At 38.6% G+C, this 16,152-nt stretch overlaps 2 protein-coding genes across 2 annotated transcripts; both read right to left on the bottom strand.

Annotated features, from left to right (window-relative positions):
• Positions 1–1,877: 1,877 nt before the first annotated feature.
• LOC121506781 (neuritin-like) lies at positions 1,878–3,960 on the bottom strand. Its single transcript, XM_041782651.1, has 3 exons — positions 3,715–3,960; positions 2,870–3,023; positions 1,878–2,103 (listed from the first exon to the last, which is right to left on the bottom strand). Exons 1-3 carry the CDS (start codon positions 3,764–3,766, stop codon positions 1,878–1,880), a joined length of 432 nt encoding a protein of 143 aa, XP_041638585.1. The 5' UTR covers positions 3,767–3,960.
• Positions 3,961–7,500: 3,540 nt separating this feature from the next.
• Positions 7,501–15,505, bottom strand: LOC121528590 (translocon-associated protein subunit alpha-like). Its single transcript, XM_041816107.1, has 9 exons — positions 15,366–15,505; positions 13,930–14,051; positions 13,747–13,840; positions 13,506–13,633; positions 11,638–11,772; positions 11,260–11,336; positions 10,564–10,642; positions 8,470–8,563; positions 7,501–8,356 (listed from the first exon to the last, which is right to left on the bottom strand). Exons 1-9 carry the CDS (start codon positions 15,433–15,435, stop codon positions 8,292–8,294), a joined length of 864 nt encoding a protein of 287 aa, XP_041672041.1. The 5' UTR covers positions 15,436–15,505; the 3' UTR covers positions 7,501–8,291.
• Positions 15,506–16,152: the final 647 nt, after the last annotated feature.

Here is a 16,152-nt window from a genome sequence, read left to right as displayed (position 1 = left end):
GTTAAGTTAATTAAAGTGCAGTGTATGAAATTGGGGGATATTTGCAACATCTAACAATCAGTCTCTAGATTACGATGCTAACTTCTGATGGTAACCATGGCAACCAGTGGAATTTTAAAAACAGCATTCCTGTATGTTGCTCCCTTCTGTGGTACTGTAAAAACATGCAAGATGCAAAAATCCAAGATGGCAGACCCCATGGAGGAGAGCCTCCCTATGTATGAATAAAAGGATTATTCAAAGTTAATAAAGAATATAACAATTTTATATATTCAGGTGGTTAAACACTCATTTAGATAGGCTAAATATCACACACTGCACCTTTAATCCATAAATGTAAAAGAAACTTGAATTTTTTTGTGTTTAAAAAGTTGTGACCCGACAAGAAACCAAAATGTAAAATTATAAAGTCATATATTGCATGGAAGAAACTCATACCAGATGACGCCCTTTGCCTTTCACAGTTATCACAGTTGAAAGCCTCATGAAATGTACTTATTTCTGGGACTATGCAAGTACAAAATATTTGAGATTTTTGCCCCAAATCATCACACTATCATCTAGCTTTGGAGGAGACATCTCTGTCAACTTGAGCTATTTAGCTGAAAACAACACACTGACAATATCAGGGAGACGCTGCCGATCTAAACAGTGTTTGAGTTTGATTTTTCTTGTAAATTTATGACACTAGAAACCTGAAATGTGTTAGTTTGTAAAGCTGAAATGTACAACTTTTTAAAATCTCTATTTTGGGGCTATATTCCAGACCGGACTTGAACCTTGGCTGCCTGTGTACAAGGAGCATGACCAAACCACTAGGCCATATGTGCCCAAAAATCTATGTCTTTTTAAACCCAAAAAGGTTTCTTGCTAATTTGTGACTTTGAAAACTGATCATTTTTGAAGTTTTCTTTCTAGAAAGTTAACAGACCCTTTTTTTGAGTGGCCCTAATACTCTGTTGTATACATCCCTAGTAATTTTTTTACAAGTTCATTGCCAATAAAGATACTACTCTTATGTCAGTACAACAAACCCAAAGCCTTATTTAGGAGCTTGCTAACTTAGCTTAGCTTAGCTTAGTGCATTAAAACAACAAAAAACAGAGCTATAGCATGATGTGCTATAAGTCGAAGTTTAAAAAAACCCCCCAAAAAATCTGCCTACCATTTCTTTAGAGTCCTTGAAAGTATAAAAATCTCAGCAGTAGGTTTGTAGGGCAAATACTTCTTGGCAAGACTAGCCTTTTTAAGCAACACTAACATAATGGATAATGGTGTTACAGAAACATTAAGCATACAGAGTTTAGGAAGTTGAAGAGATTTTCTCATCTAACTCCTAAACTGTTGTACTATTCACTCAACTATCATTACAAAACCATAAAATACACAATAATAGTACGCACAATAATTTGAACAACTTGCTGCTCTTAGCAGGATAACGGTAATGATGATCTTTCATTGGATTGTATTATATTGCACAGATGTTAATGATATTGCATCCACATCCTGTGTAATCATAACTGAGAGGCACAGACTCTGCTATCAGATTACCTGACATCCCTTGAACACTTGCAGTGTTTACTTTTGTCAGCCTGAAGGGATAAGTTGTTCAATGGAGATGTATTTTTTAAACTACACTGTCACTCTCTCGACATGTGGGAGGATGAAGCTGAAGGATTTGAGAAGATTTCAAACATTATTCATCACAGCAAATATTGATTGGCTCGCCACAGACCTCCGTGGCTCTGTGTCAAAACAATCCTCATTAAAACATTTGTCCTATTGAAATCCTTGGCTTTAAGTTTGAACTCTAAAGGACTGAACCCTGGGAGATATGACCCCTTCCCACCCCTCCCATCTACTCACCCCGCCCTCATCTATACAGACGACCCAGTCATGATCAGCACGCCTATCAAGGGCAGGATGAGGGTAGTGGGGGGTAAACTTAAACTGGGAGAGGAGCTAGGGCTGCACAGATCGAACAGACTCCCCTGGAAGCGGATTTTCCTGGAGTCCTGCCTCAGAGTTTCCCAGATGGAGCTGACTTCCTGCTGACAGTCGGACAGCGCTGTGAGGGCACATGTGTGGAAAGCTTCCCAGTGGCTGTAGCAAACAGAGGATCATAGGATCAATGCTGCGTCTGCCATTACACTCTAAAGTTCAACCATTCAGACTCACGCTGGCTGTTGTGGATTAATTCAGCTGCCAATGATCTATCACTCAGATGGCATCAAGGAAGTCAAACTGAGCTTTAATTACCATGGCAACTGCATCAGCTAGTGAAACAGTATCGCAGATGATACTGCAAATGGACAGTTTTCCAACAGGAGGCTTCTGTGTAAATCTTTGTCTTGAATATAGTGAGCTGGGGTTGTGGGGTGCATGCAATAACAATGACAAAAAACGTCCCTGGAATTTCATTACTGCAGCAGCAAAGTCATAAATTATTTAGTACAATGGCTCAGTGTCTCAGCACCATTCATTTCTCTGTTCCCCCTCAGAGATTATGGCATCTGCTCTTTTTTTCTCTCAGTATTTTGTCAGGAGATGCATTTTTAATGCTGTATCTGTCCAAATTATTTCACTCAAACATGCACTTTTTGATGCAAATTAAATTGAATCACAAATTATGTGTTCAATGCTGCAGATCAGTAGTTTTATCTTCAGGCTTTTATTCCACCCCATCACAACCGGTTTGTCTCTCAGCTCTGCTCTCATCTTCTCAGGTTAAAATCAGCAGCTGGGGTTTAAATAAAAACACACAGACTCTCCTGGGGACGACCCATGTGCAAAAATGGATGCTACTCTCTCTCTCACACTCACGCATACACACATCATACATCCTCTTTACAAATAGAGTTATTCTCACCTGCACACAGCTGCCACTCCCCTCTCACTGGTCACGTTCTCCTGATAGTTGTCCATGCTCTCTCCCAGCTCAAGCACACAGTCGGAGAAGTCTTTATAAATGTTTTCACACTTCACATCTGCAGGGTCTCCTGACACCGCCAGGCAGAGGAAAACTGAAAATAGACACAGGGGAAGTCACAACAACATCACTGATGTTTGTCCCTTTTGAAAAAGCAGCACCACTTTATCTGAAAGGCAAAAAATATACAAACTATTTTCAGTAATTTGTTTCTTACAGTTTTTTACACCTAATAATAAATAAATAAATACCTCAACTGAATTATATTTGATTGTGTTGTTTAATTAAAAAACTAGCAATCACTTATGATCACTTGACTTCAGACATCATGTTAAAGCAGATGTTTCCAGAGATTAGCCCTGATTGCTGCAGTCAATACAGTGCTTCCACATGGGTGCAGAGCTACTGGAATGTAAAACATTTCTACAGGACAGCCCATTAAGGGTGGCTGTTGCACTGAAACAATGCTACTTAAGTGCTATATAACAGCATTAACACAGTTTGTAAGGTTTTTGTTTGCACACTCAATAGCCTGCATATTATCACATAAGTACAGACACCCTGTATGCATCGCGCATGGGTGTACTACAAGCTGTTGGCCACAGTACAGCAGCTCCCATAACCATCATGTAACACGGATGGAGATAAATAAAGATGACAATCTAAGCGGTGACAGACACAGGACGATTTTAAAAAAGAGAGATGAACGGTAGTTTTCTCCGCCAAATCATCCAAAGTGGCTCGCAGCCTAAATAAAACCCACGGAGGTGCTCGAGATATCTTACCCAAGGCAAACGCAAGAATCCCTCCGATCTTCGTCGACATGAAAAATCCCATATCATCCCATTTCAAGCCAAGCGGAGGGCGCGGGATGCTGCCGAGGCGCGCAGGAATCGGAAGAAAAGCGGAGCTGAGTCACACGGAGCTGATTAGCTGCCCATTATTCATCTGTGTCGATGTGTATCAGTGATTAAGCGCAGATAAACACTTGGTGGGTGTGTGTACGGAGTCTTTTCCTGCTCCGGCCGACTGCTGACGTTACCTGCCCCCCGGCGCGCGCGCTGAGCTCATCTTCCCCCCTCAGCACCGGACAGCTCTCACCTCCCCGAAGAGGACCTCAGTGCAAGCATCCTGCAACAGCCAAACAACACTAAGGAGTGGCTCTGAGACTTTAGGGCACTTTACAGATTTAACCCCTTAAAGCCTGTTGGATCATATTTGATACATACTTTTATGATACCTCTATCTAATCAATATGATCATAAATTACAAAAAAAAAAAAAACCTTTTGAATACAATCTGAAAAATGATAAAAATGCCTTCAAGTGGATTATCAGTTACCAAAAACACCTAATGTGTCAAATGAGATACAAAGAAATATGTAAAATTTTATGAAAATTTTGATTTTTTTTATTTCAGTATAAAGTGAAATAAAAATTTCAGTTCCAAAAAAATAGAATTTTCTGACTATAATTTGTGTTTTCAGGCTTTAATGGGTTAAATATCACATGTTTGAAGAATATAGTTACATGTCATATTCCACATGGATCAAAACCCTGCAACTGGTCCAAATAAAGACATCCCGTTAAAACCGCAATGCAAAGACTAGGGGTAGGAAAACATTTAAAATCAACTAGTTAGCAATTATTTTAGAGCCAGCACACATCATACTTACAGGGATTTACCCCTTTGGATGTTTTACCCCTTTATTGATTTTATAAATCAGTCATGGTCAATATAATTTGGCTTTTTTGACCAAAACCATTTTTGCAAAATTTCTCTAAGTCAAAATGAAAATAGATTTCTTCATGCCAGTTTAAAAAATGCAATATATAATAAGTTAAACAGGGCTGTTTATGCCTGCACAGGGATCAGGCATAAACAGCCATTTTCAAGCCCAGCCACAAATTATCTATCGGATTGAGATCCAGGCTTTGACTCGACCACTCCAGAACATTTACCTTGTTGTCTTGCTGGAAAATAAATCTTCTCCCAAGCCATAGTTCTATTGCAGACTGAATCATAGTGTCCTCGAGGATTTTCCTATATTTTGCCACATTCATTTTAACCCCTACCTTTCCAAGCCTTCCAGGGCCGGCTGTCAAGAAGCATCCCCACAGCATGATGCTGCCACCACTGTGCTTCACAGTGGGGATGGTGTGTTTGTGGTGATGTGCAATGTTTGGTGTCTGCCAAACATAACGTCTTGTCTGACGGCAAAAAGCACTACTTTGGTCTCATCAGACTAAACAACTTCCACTTGACCATGGAGTCTCCCACATGCTTTTTAGTGAACTGTAGTTGAGATTTAGTTTTCTGCACTCCCAAGGCTTTGACTAGTGAAAAACCCAGGCAACAGTTGCATGCAGAGTCTCTCTAATCTCAGCTGCTGAAGCTTGTAACTCCTTCAGAGTTGTCATATGTGTCTTGGTGGTCTCTCTTGTGTGTCTCCTTCTTGCATAGTCACTCAGCCAGATCTAGGAAGATTTAAACATGTACTATGTTCCTTCCAATTCTTGATAATGAATCTAACTGAACTCCAGGGGAAGTTCAATACCTTGAGTTTTTTAATCAATCCCCTGAACTAAACTTTTCAATAACCTTTTCTATGAGTTGCTTGGAGTGTTTTTTGTCTTCATGGTGTAATGGTAGGCAGGAATACTGATGAACCAGTGACTGGTACTTCCAGACGCAGGTTTCTTCATACTACAATCACTTAAGACACATTCACTGCACTCAGGTGATCCCCATTTCACTAATTGTGAGACTACTAGCACTGATTGGCTGGACTTTGACATTAAAGAGGCTTTTTATTAAAATTTTTGTGTCAATAAAGCTAAATTATGTTGACCATGTTTGATTTGTAAAATCATGCTTTTTATTGGCATCGTATTTGAAGCCTACATATTTTGCAGATGCCTTTAGGCACTTTAATGCTCAAGTCCAAGACAATTGTTCACAAAAACCTGCCTATGATAAGACACCTAACAGTCTGATAAAGTGAAAAAAGCTATTTTTTGATCATCTGGTCAATTAACATTCCCTTCCTGTGTATTCACTGCTCTTTTTTCTTCTCACATAAAGGTGTTTTTGATATCCATCCATTTTCAAAATAAATTTAAATCATCATGTCTTTGCTAATTGAATATTTTTGCAATGCAGCAGAACTGCTATGTAAATCTCTTCACACTTTAATCTGGAAAGGGTTGTGATGAATTTTGTCAGTGGAGCACTGTTACTGAAACTCTTTCTAATACGTCAGAGTCATGGTCTAGAGTCTAAATTAGGCTTCTTGTGTCTAATTCTATTCTCTGCTGACAAAACTAGAATGGTTCCTGAAGAGAGTTATCACTAAGGTCTTTTTAAAGCAGAAATGCCTCAAAATTTTAGGGTCAAGCTTTTCTGATTTAAGAACTTTGTGGCAATTGTTGTTTTTTGTTGCACTGGTTGTTGGATAAAACATAACAAACCAATATTTCCTTTGTTAATTGCATCTTTAAAATGTGCTACAAAGTAGCACAGGGGTTAGTGCTGTTGCCTCATAGAAACAAAGTTCCTTCTTTGAATCCCTGTTCCCTTTCTTGCTACTTCAGCTTACTCCCCCTGACCAAAGACATGCTGGTTAGGATAAATGGTGACTCTGAATCAAGGTTATGATAGTTTTGGATTTTTCATTAGTTTTTATTTTTATTTTGTTTTCACTTTCTGTGTTCGATTTCAGTTAGCTTTTATTTGTTTTGACTGCTGGTTTGTTAGTTTAGTTTAGTTTTTATTTTGCAAAAATGCTTCATTTTAGTTCAGTTTTTATTAGTTTAATTGTTAGTTTTAGTTTTTTACGGATAGATGTCGGGGCTGAGTGAACGTCATACATTTTTAAAAACATATTTAAAAAGGCTACTTTTCACTTATCATTTATTTATTTATTTAATGATGATGTTTGAATACAACTCCAGACATAAAGCTACCACTGTGTGAAGTCTTAACCAATCAGATCAGGCAATTTTACACTCCCCAGACTTGTGTGTAGGCGCTAGTCTATACGGTTATGTCAAAGACTAAAACTAAGGATATTTTGCCTCCATTTTTAATTTTAGTTAGTTTTGTAAGCACACTATTCAGTTTAAGTTAGTTTTCGTTTTTTTTGGTAAAGCTTAGTTTTTATTTAGTTTCAGTTAACTAAAATGATTTTTGAATTTTAGTTTTAGTTATTTAGTTAGTTTTAGTTAACTATAATAACCTTGCTCTGAATTGCCTATAGGTGTGAATGTGTCTTGGTTGTTTATTTCTACATGCCAAGCCCTGTAATTGACCGTTGACCAGTTCAGGGAGTACCCTGCCTCTCACCCAAAGGCAGCCGGTATCGGCTCCAACCCTCTACGACCCTGAATGGGATAAGCTGTGTAGATAATGGATGAATGATTGATAAATTATATTGAAAAAGAAGAAAAATTAGCTGCAGTTACCAAAACGTGAGTGAAAACTGGTGTTACAGGATGCTGATAACAACACTTACCTATAGTACTCTTACTAAACATTGATCTGGTTTCAGAGACAGAAAACACAACAGATTGTATTTTTCCACCCTTTTATTGCTTTTCAAGGTGTTTTATCAAAAACAATATAATGCAACCAAAATTGCATCATTGACACCTAATTCTCTCCTGAACCTCTTACAGGTGATAAAACTGGTCTATTGACCAGCAGAAACCTCCAAAAATACTGTTTGAATGATTGTTGTATTTGCAGCTGCCATTAACCCACTGAAAACAACATTTAAATACAAAACTCAGACTATAGTGACCAGTTTCTACAACAGAAGGAATAAGAGTTGGAATTGTTTTTAATCAATTGCGTCTCTTTGGCATAATTTCTTTGCAGGGCATCGCAATTAGAGTTTAAACAAGGCACAGTGGTGTTTTCCTGATTAAAAAGAGGGGAATGATATTATCAACAGATTAAATATAAATTGTTAGAAGTCATAAAATGCTCATCACTGGGGAGAAATCTGAACCATATTCCCTTTAGATTTCCACTTAAAAACTAGCTAGGCTTGTCATCTATCTTTTTTCAAACACACACACACACACATACTGATAAAAAACAGTCCCTTTAAATGAACTGCAGTTCTGTCCTTTTAGTGTCCAAGTGTTCGATGCTCTGATCGGAGCAGCAGCGTTCAGGATGCTCTCTAGTCATTCCAGCAGAGAAGCAGACTGAGACCCAATCAAACATTTCTGCTCAGAACAGAAACCATATTCCAGAAATGTTGGTCCTTTGTGAATGGCAATCAGGTTAGTGTGGTGAGGAAATGAGCTTTAAAAGCCTGATGGACAAAATGATGACGGATGGAAATGGGCAGTTCTTATTGATCTGCTCCGGCTGCTCTGTTGGTTCGTTTCCGTGGAGACGCTTTAGGGGAAGCCTTGCCTGTAAAATAGGATGTAAAGATCAGATTTACTTCATTATCAAAGAAAGAAAAGGAGTAAAAGACTACCTCTTAAATGACACTGTGGTGTTATTATAAGCCATCATGTACATACTCATGGCATTGAGAGTCTCCTGAGGGATCCAGCTGATGTCCACATCACTTATCCCACTTGTGCCCTTCTCTATTTTCACTGGGAGTCTCTTTTTCTGAAAAATGAAAATAAAAAAAAAATGTTTTGAAACCATTTGAATGCTTTGTTTTCAGTTTATCACTGTTTTAACACAACAATTTACAGACTGGAGACGCTGTCGATGCCCCGTGAAAGGTGAACTTTGTTCATGTGCTACTCATGCCTTTTCTGTTGTGTAAAAACAGGGAATACTTATTCGGTCACATCTTCAAAAATAGATGTAGACCTAACATATTTATCCTAACTCAGGGTTGTACATTGCCTATAAAAAATATTTACCCACTTAGATGTTTTACCCATTTATTGATTTTTTAAAAATTTTATCTTATCAGTCATGGTCAATATAATTTGGCTATATAATGGCAAAGAGAAAACAGATTTCTACAAAGTAATGCCAATTAAACACAAATACGGTAAAATAAGTGACAGCATAAATATTAATCCCTTTAAAGTGACTGACCTAATTCAACAGAGGTCCATCCAATTGGTGTTAGTTGTCTCACAATTAGTAAAATGAAGATCAAGTGATTGGAGTATAAAGACACCTGTATCTAAAGTTCCAGTCACCGGTTCATCAGTATTCCTGGCTACCATTACACCATGGACACAAAGGAACACTCCAAGAAACTCAGTGAAAAAGTTATTGAAGTGTAAGTCAGGGGATGGATAAAAAAATGTAAGGCTCTGAACATCTCCTGGAGTTCAGTTAAATCTACCATCAAGAAATGGAACGAATATGTCACATGTGTAAATCTACCTAGATCAGGCCGTCCTCACAACCTGAAGTGACCGTGCAAAAAGGAGGCATGTGAGAGAGACCACCAAGACACCTATGACTACTCTGAAGGAGCCCAGGTCCTTCACCCATCAAAGCTTTATGGTAGAATTGCTTGCTGAAGAAGGCTAATTAAATCTCCACCACAGTTCACCAAAAGGCATGTGGGAGACTCCCTTGTCAAGTGGAAGAAAGCTCTTTGGTCTTGTGAGACCAAAATGATGCTTTCCGGCCATCAGACAAGACGTTTTGTTTGGTGGACACCAAACACTGCAGATCACAACAAACACATCCCTACTGTGAAGCATGGTTGTGGCAGCATCATGCTGTGGAGACGCTTCTTGGCAGCCATTCCTGGAAGGCTTGTAAAGGTGAATGTGAATGGATGAGGCAAAATACAGGAAAATCCTCAAGAACAATATAATTCAGTCTGCAATAGAACTATGGCTTGGGAGAAGATTTATTTTCCAGCAAGACAATGAGCTAAGAAAACAGCGAAAGCTACACAGAAATAGTTTTAAGACAACAAGGTGAATGATCTGGAGGGGCCAGGTCAAAGCCCAGACCTCAATCCAAGGCCTCAGCCCATAGACCTGTGTGTCTCCTCTAAGCATTCAAGTTGAGTTTCAAACTCATTAGTTTCTTACTGAAAAGGAATGTGGCAGCTACAAGATAATTTTATTTGTGCATTTGAAATATTTGAAGGAATACAATGAGCAAAAAATAAAATGAAAGATGCATACGCATGCCTTCGTAAACCAGGAAACTAGTTTGAACTACCATAATATAATAGCATTCCTTCTGAGTGTTGATCCAACACAGCATTTAGGAACAGCAAAAATAGACTGATGCTAATTGCTTCTTCATTGAGTCCAAGAACATGCCTGCACAGGTATGAAAGAGAATTTCCTCCATAGTGTTCCTGAGTTATCAAAGTCACAGGAAAAAGAGATACAACAGCTAACCAGTCCTGATGTTACAGTGAAATTATACTTTTGACCTCTGAGCGAAAAATGTCATCATTTCAATATTTCATCCTCTCAAATATTGTGCAACACTGACCACAGTGAATTTATGAGTATGGGAGTGATGGCTAGAACCATTTTCAAGTGGTCAAACTGACCTTTGAATACAGCTTGCTTTCAGTTCAACCTTTTATCCTGGTACGTATCTGTGCCAAGTTTAAAATTATTCCCTCAATGGGAAAGACAAAGACTGGATGATAGAGAGTGAGCACATACCGTCCTTGTCTCCAGGACCTGGTACATCCCAAACAGCATCAGGACCACCAGTCCAACCAGGAAGACGTACATGAATATCCTGCAGGAAACGACAACATTCTTTCATTACAGAAATAAAACCACTAAAATAGAGCCTGGGGTTTTGCATAACAATCTATGGGTGGCTGAGGGCATCACTTTTACTTAATAAAGTGCATGCTCACTTTTTGAAGTCTTCAGTGTTCCAATTGCTTTTTTGTAATTCAATAATAGATGAATTGATATCCACTGCAACCATGTTTGTTCATGATACAGCTAATAATTAATCTATGAAGGGACCTGTAATTACCTACATTTTTAACATTTTATCTGTTAAGAGATTTCAAGATATAAAACCCTTTTCTCGCTCAACTAATTATTGGTGACAGAATCTGTATCTTGCACCAGCAGCACAGTTCTGACAACTGACTTCTTTGTGCCAATTTCACACCTTCGTTTACAGGTTCCTACATGTGCTGGAAACGATGGGAAGAGCTGCTATTGTGAAGCTTTACAGAGCTTGTTGTAGCCTCAAAAGGACATGGCAAGTAAGAAACAGAAGGGTTGGATTATTACATTCAAAGAGATACAATTTTAAGAAAGAAAAATAGCTTTATACATACATATTTCCACATCTAAGTATGCACGGTACATAATAGGACTGAAGGTTAGTCTTACGTTTCTCCATCCAGTCCCTCTTCACGCTCTGTGATGGTGACAGTCTGGTTGTAGATAGCAGTCTGGAACACGCCACCCTAGGAAAAGAAGGAAAAAAACTATCTAGCAAATGTGCTGAGTATAAACAAGTCATCTGAACTTACAAGAACATATCTGAATGTCTCTTAAGTTAATCTTTAAATAAACCTGTCAGTACTTTTCAGTATTTTGCATATTAGTAAATAATGAATGCCGTGGAAAAACAGTAAGGAGAAAATGATGACCAGTACCATTATATAAAAAAAGAACAAAACACAGCTATAATATGGAAATAAAGAAAACGGTTAGCTGACACACAAACTGCAATCATATTCAAAGCTTGTTTCACTTTTTGTTTACCTCATTGTCAAGATAGTTGAGGAGGATGACAAGCCCAAATGGACGACCTGCCATAGGCTGAGCAGGGATGAAGGAGTACTCGAATGAGGCCTGAGCCTCTGGCTTGATCACCGTGTTCAAAGGTAGCGCTGTGAACTATAAAAATAACACACTATTAAAAAGAAGCATACATGTAGCTGATATACATGTAGCTGATATACATGTTCACTTTTCTTATCGACCGTGAGCTCTCGTTCAAAGCACATATTGCCAGTTTGGTCACCAAACTCAGGGTGAAAATAGGTTTCTATTATAGAAACAAGTCCTACTTCTCACTCAGCGCTCACAAATATCTTGTTTCTGCAACCTTTCTACCGTTGCTGGATTATGGTGATGTTTTGTACATGACAGCCTCAGCTAAATGTCTACAGTCTTTGAATGCTGTCTATCACTGTGCGCTGAAGTTTGTCACTGGCTGTAGTCGCCTCATGCACCATTGTGAACTCTATGCCAAATCTGGCTGGTCCTCGCTGAGTGCTCGCAGATACACTCACTGGCTGACTCTGATCTACAAGGCGCTTCTCGGCTTGGTTCCCACCTATTTATGTACTCTTCTGCAAAGATCTAAAAGCCACTACGCTTTGCGTTCCTGTGATATTCTCCACCTGCTTGTTCCTCATGTCAGGACTGAACAGTGGAAAAGAGCATTCAGATTTGCTGCCCCCTCGGCATGGAATCATCTCCAGACTGAATTGAAACTTTCCGAATTCATCTCACTGGAAAACTTTCGCTCTGTCTTAAATGACAGACAACGCGAGTCCATGGAACAGTGCTTGTGTTTCTAAATTGTTACTATGACCACTATTCTTGCACTTTAAAATGTAATGTAGCGCCAATTCTTATTATTGTCGTGTTAACTTATTGTGTATTATCTGTCTCTTGAATATGTATTATTTATTATGACATGGGCTGCTGACCTCTTGGCCAGGTCACCCTTGTGAAAGAGATTTTGATCTCGATGGGTTTTTTATCTGGTTAAATAAAGGTTAAAAAAAACTGATCTAACAATTAATTGAAAAGTGTTTATTTCCCTTCATTTTTTTATCATGCAGTTTTACTTTTGCCTAATTAAGTACATATTGTACATCATAATAAATGCATATTGGCTATTAGCCTCATGAACTACTAATAATTGGTATGATAACCACCCTGAAAAACGAATAACGATCAACTTTTAACCTACACAGCCTTAAATTGATCTTACTCATTGTCTTCTCTCCTTTCTCTCTTCCTTCACCTGTCTCTCTCTTCTTCTCCATTTCCCTCCTCTCTAATTCTAAATGTCCCTCTATCAACCCTGACACAGCTTTGGAAGATGAACATGAGTCCAGTTCTGCTAGAGGTTTCTGCCATGTGAAGAGAAGACACTATGCCAAATGTTGACCCTGAGCTTCTGTCTAAATACTATAACAAAGAGTCTAGACTCGCCCTCTTTGTAAAGTGTCTTGAGATAACATTAGTTATGAATAAGTACTACACAAATAAAGACTGACTGAAGAGTGATTGACTGACGTAGTAACTAAACATGTCAAGAAGTGTGTCTGTGTCTGAAGACAATGGAAATGGAAAAACTGAAAGCCATTCATGCGCTCCCATTCACCATGTTTCTCTTCAACATCAATGAAATGTTCATTTTAATGTGCGCTATGACAAATAAGAAAGCTTACATTCTTTTCAAGGAGGCTGCAGAGGTTGCAGCAGATGAAGTTACAGTTGCATAATTTAAGGGACTATTTTACTGAGCAGAATAAATAAAATCAACTCAATCTTCGAAAAACAAACCTAGTCATCCCAGATGAAGTCAGACGGTCGTGTCAAATCAAACTTACGTTCTGAATGTAGAACTGGAAATCCTGGGGGTAACGGAAGGAGGCTTCCAGTGACTGAACGGTGAAGTCCTGACTCCCCTTGTTGGTGAAACCCACCAGGAATCTCACAATCTCATTGGCAGGAAATTCTAAATATTTAACAAACACAAAAAAAAAAAAAAAAAATGGGTAAGAATAAAGTGTGAGCCTTTACAGCCCATAGGCCAACGTATGCTATAAAAACTCACGGAATAAGACAGACCTTCTCCTGTCATGAAAATGATGGTGGTGTCAGCGTCAGGGTGAGATGTTAGTTGTTTATCGGCTCCTTCATCCGCATCATCTTCATCACCCTCCTGAGGGGGAAGACAACATAATATTGCTAATTGGTGGTGCGCATGTGAACTTATTTCAATGAGCTACTGCGTGATTAAAACCCACATACCGAGGGTTGCATTTGATCTTCCTCAACGAGCACCTCTTCTTCGTCATCTTCTTCCTCATCAACTGCAGCGTCTGTGTCCTCAGCAACACCCTCAGCAGAATCAGGGTCTGCAGAGACGTGGCCTGTGTGGGAACAATGACACAACTGAGAGTCTGAGAGACTGCAGGATGCTTGAGTGTAAGAGGATGTGCAGAATGAGGTTGAAATCTTACCGAAAATAAGATCACTGAGGATTCTGGTTATCACATTTTTATCAGTTATGAAGTCCTCACTCCATGAAAGCTGCTATACCAAGTACTTGCTAACTCATACTTGAATCACAGTACAAACTTTGATGTCTTATGCTGTCCTGATTAATGCTTATTGTCTGTTTCAACTTTTGATGTCTTTTACTGTGTGAAACAGACACAGAATGCCTTAATCCAGTGGTTTTCAAACTTTTTAGCTCACAGTACGATCAGGCCAAAATCTCAAGGCAGAACATTCATATCAATGCAAAACAATCTCTTATTACTTATCATAGTATCTTTAGTTGTTGTATGGTTGCAGTAATATTATATGGGTGTACAACATATAGACACCCCCGTAGTGTAAGGCAAACAATTATTTCCAAAATATCTCTTTAAACTGTATATCAGTAAAGATTTTTGAACGATTTTACCCATGTAACACCTCTTCATTCCAAATGAAGTGTTGAGAAAAAATAAAAAAATATATATTGTGTTGTATGGAACTGGAATACTTAATACCAATAAGGCAAACTATTTTGGAGCAAATGGTTAAAAAGAACAGCCAATAAATGAAAAAAAGCCTTAAAGCTATATTTAAATTGAATTTAAGCATTCAGAGTACAGTTTGTTAAGGACCTTTTTACACATTTCCATTGGTGCCACGTATTTCGTTTGTTAAAAAGTTTGCAGCCAGTATATAAATAAAAAAGCTAAATGATTTAAGTCTCTGTTAATGTGGGTTAATATGGGTCGGGGGGGCATATAGACTAACTTGAGAGAAACAAACAAAAGGTATCTTATCAATGGTGACGTGTCCCTGCAGCCGATAGCTTCTCCTGCATCTATGGTGTTTAACTTTGGTCAAAACCCCTTTAAAGCTCGTAAAAGAACATTTACCTCACTTTAAATCCTAAACATAATCAAATTTAACATTCCGACAGTGGCTGCTGACTTGTGGTCATTTTCATTCATTTCAGAGTGAAAGACATGAGCTAGCGCTCATGTTTCTCTACCATTAATCAAACTTTTCTCTAAACGTCCATACATCCAAGAAGGCGAAGCAGAGTAAGAGTTATAGCTGCTGCTTTAGCTTTAAGACTATGCCACGTCAATAACGTCGACAGTGTAAAAACTTTTTTTTTTACTAATACATTAGTGCCACGACGAGGAAAACTTTCTTTGATTGAAAACGAATAAGAAACTCACCGATGGATATCAACCCGCAGGGAAAGGCCAGGAGGAAAAGCAGCAAAAATTTTGACCCGAAATTGAACATTTTGGCAGAGCAGAAGCTGGAGTTAGTAACACATCAGCGTTCAGGAGAGGAGAGGGCAGTGGTGGAGCGGGGGGCGGGAAAGGAGAGGGAAGGACCGCCCTTAGTAGGTACGTCCAGAGGAGACAGGGAGGGCCTACTGATTTAACCCTAAACAGATCCCTGGGACAATTTGTAGCGGTGAAGTTCTTTTTCTAACTTAGTGAAACACCTCACTCTGTTATCAAAGAACCCGGGATTACGTCAAATAACCCAAAGTTTTTTTTCCAAGCCATTTTGGCTGTTTTGAACAAGTATGGCTCAAATTTGCCAGAGGATATTTATTTCTAAATCTTTTTAGAACTTTCATCTCAGTTCCTTAAATTAGCCTAAAATTTCTAGGCAAAACAAAAAACTGAAACATTTGTTCTTAACCACAAAAAAACGTGAAAATGACATTTTTGATCCCTCGTTTATCTTAAGGCAAACTACTGCATTCCTTTATGCATTGAGGTAGCACAGGGGGGGAAAGGGGTACTGATTACCCGGGCCCACAGTATGGAGGGGCCCTTGAGAGGCCTGCAATGAAAAGTGTGTTTTATTTATTTTTTTCTTGGTAATTAGTGTCATTATTGAATCAAAAGTGACTAAATGAGTCACTGAAATTGGTATCAAATAGAGTACATAAATACTGGTGGGCCCCTGCTCCTCCCTTAGAGATGTCCAAATGATGTTGTCTAC

Source organism: Cheilinus undulatus, linkage group 3, assembly GCF_018320785.1.
Source record: "Cheilinus undulatus linkage group 3, ASM1832078v1, whole genome shotgun sequence".
Lineage (NCBI taxonomy): Eukaryota > Metazoa > Chordata > Actinopteri > Labriformes > Labridae > Cheilinus > Cheilinus undulatus.
This window is presented reverse-complemented; position numbering and strand designations above follow the sequence as displayed.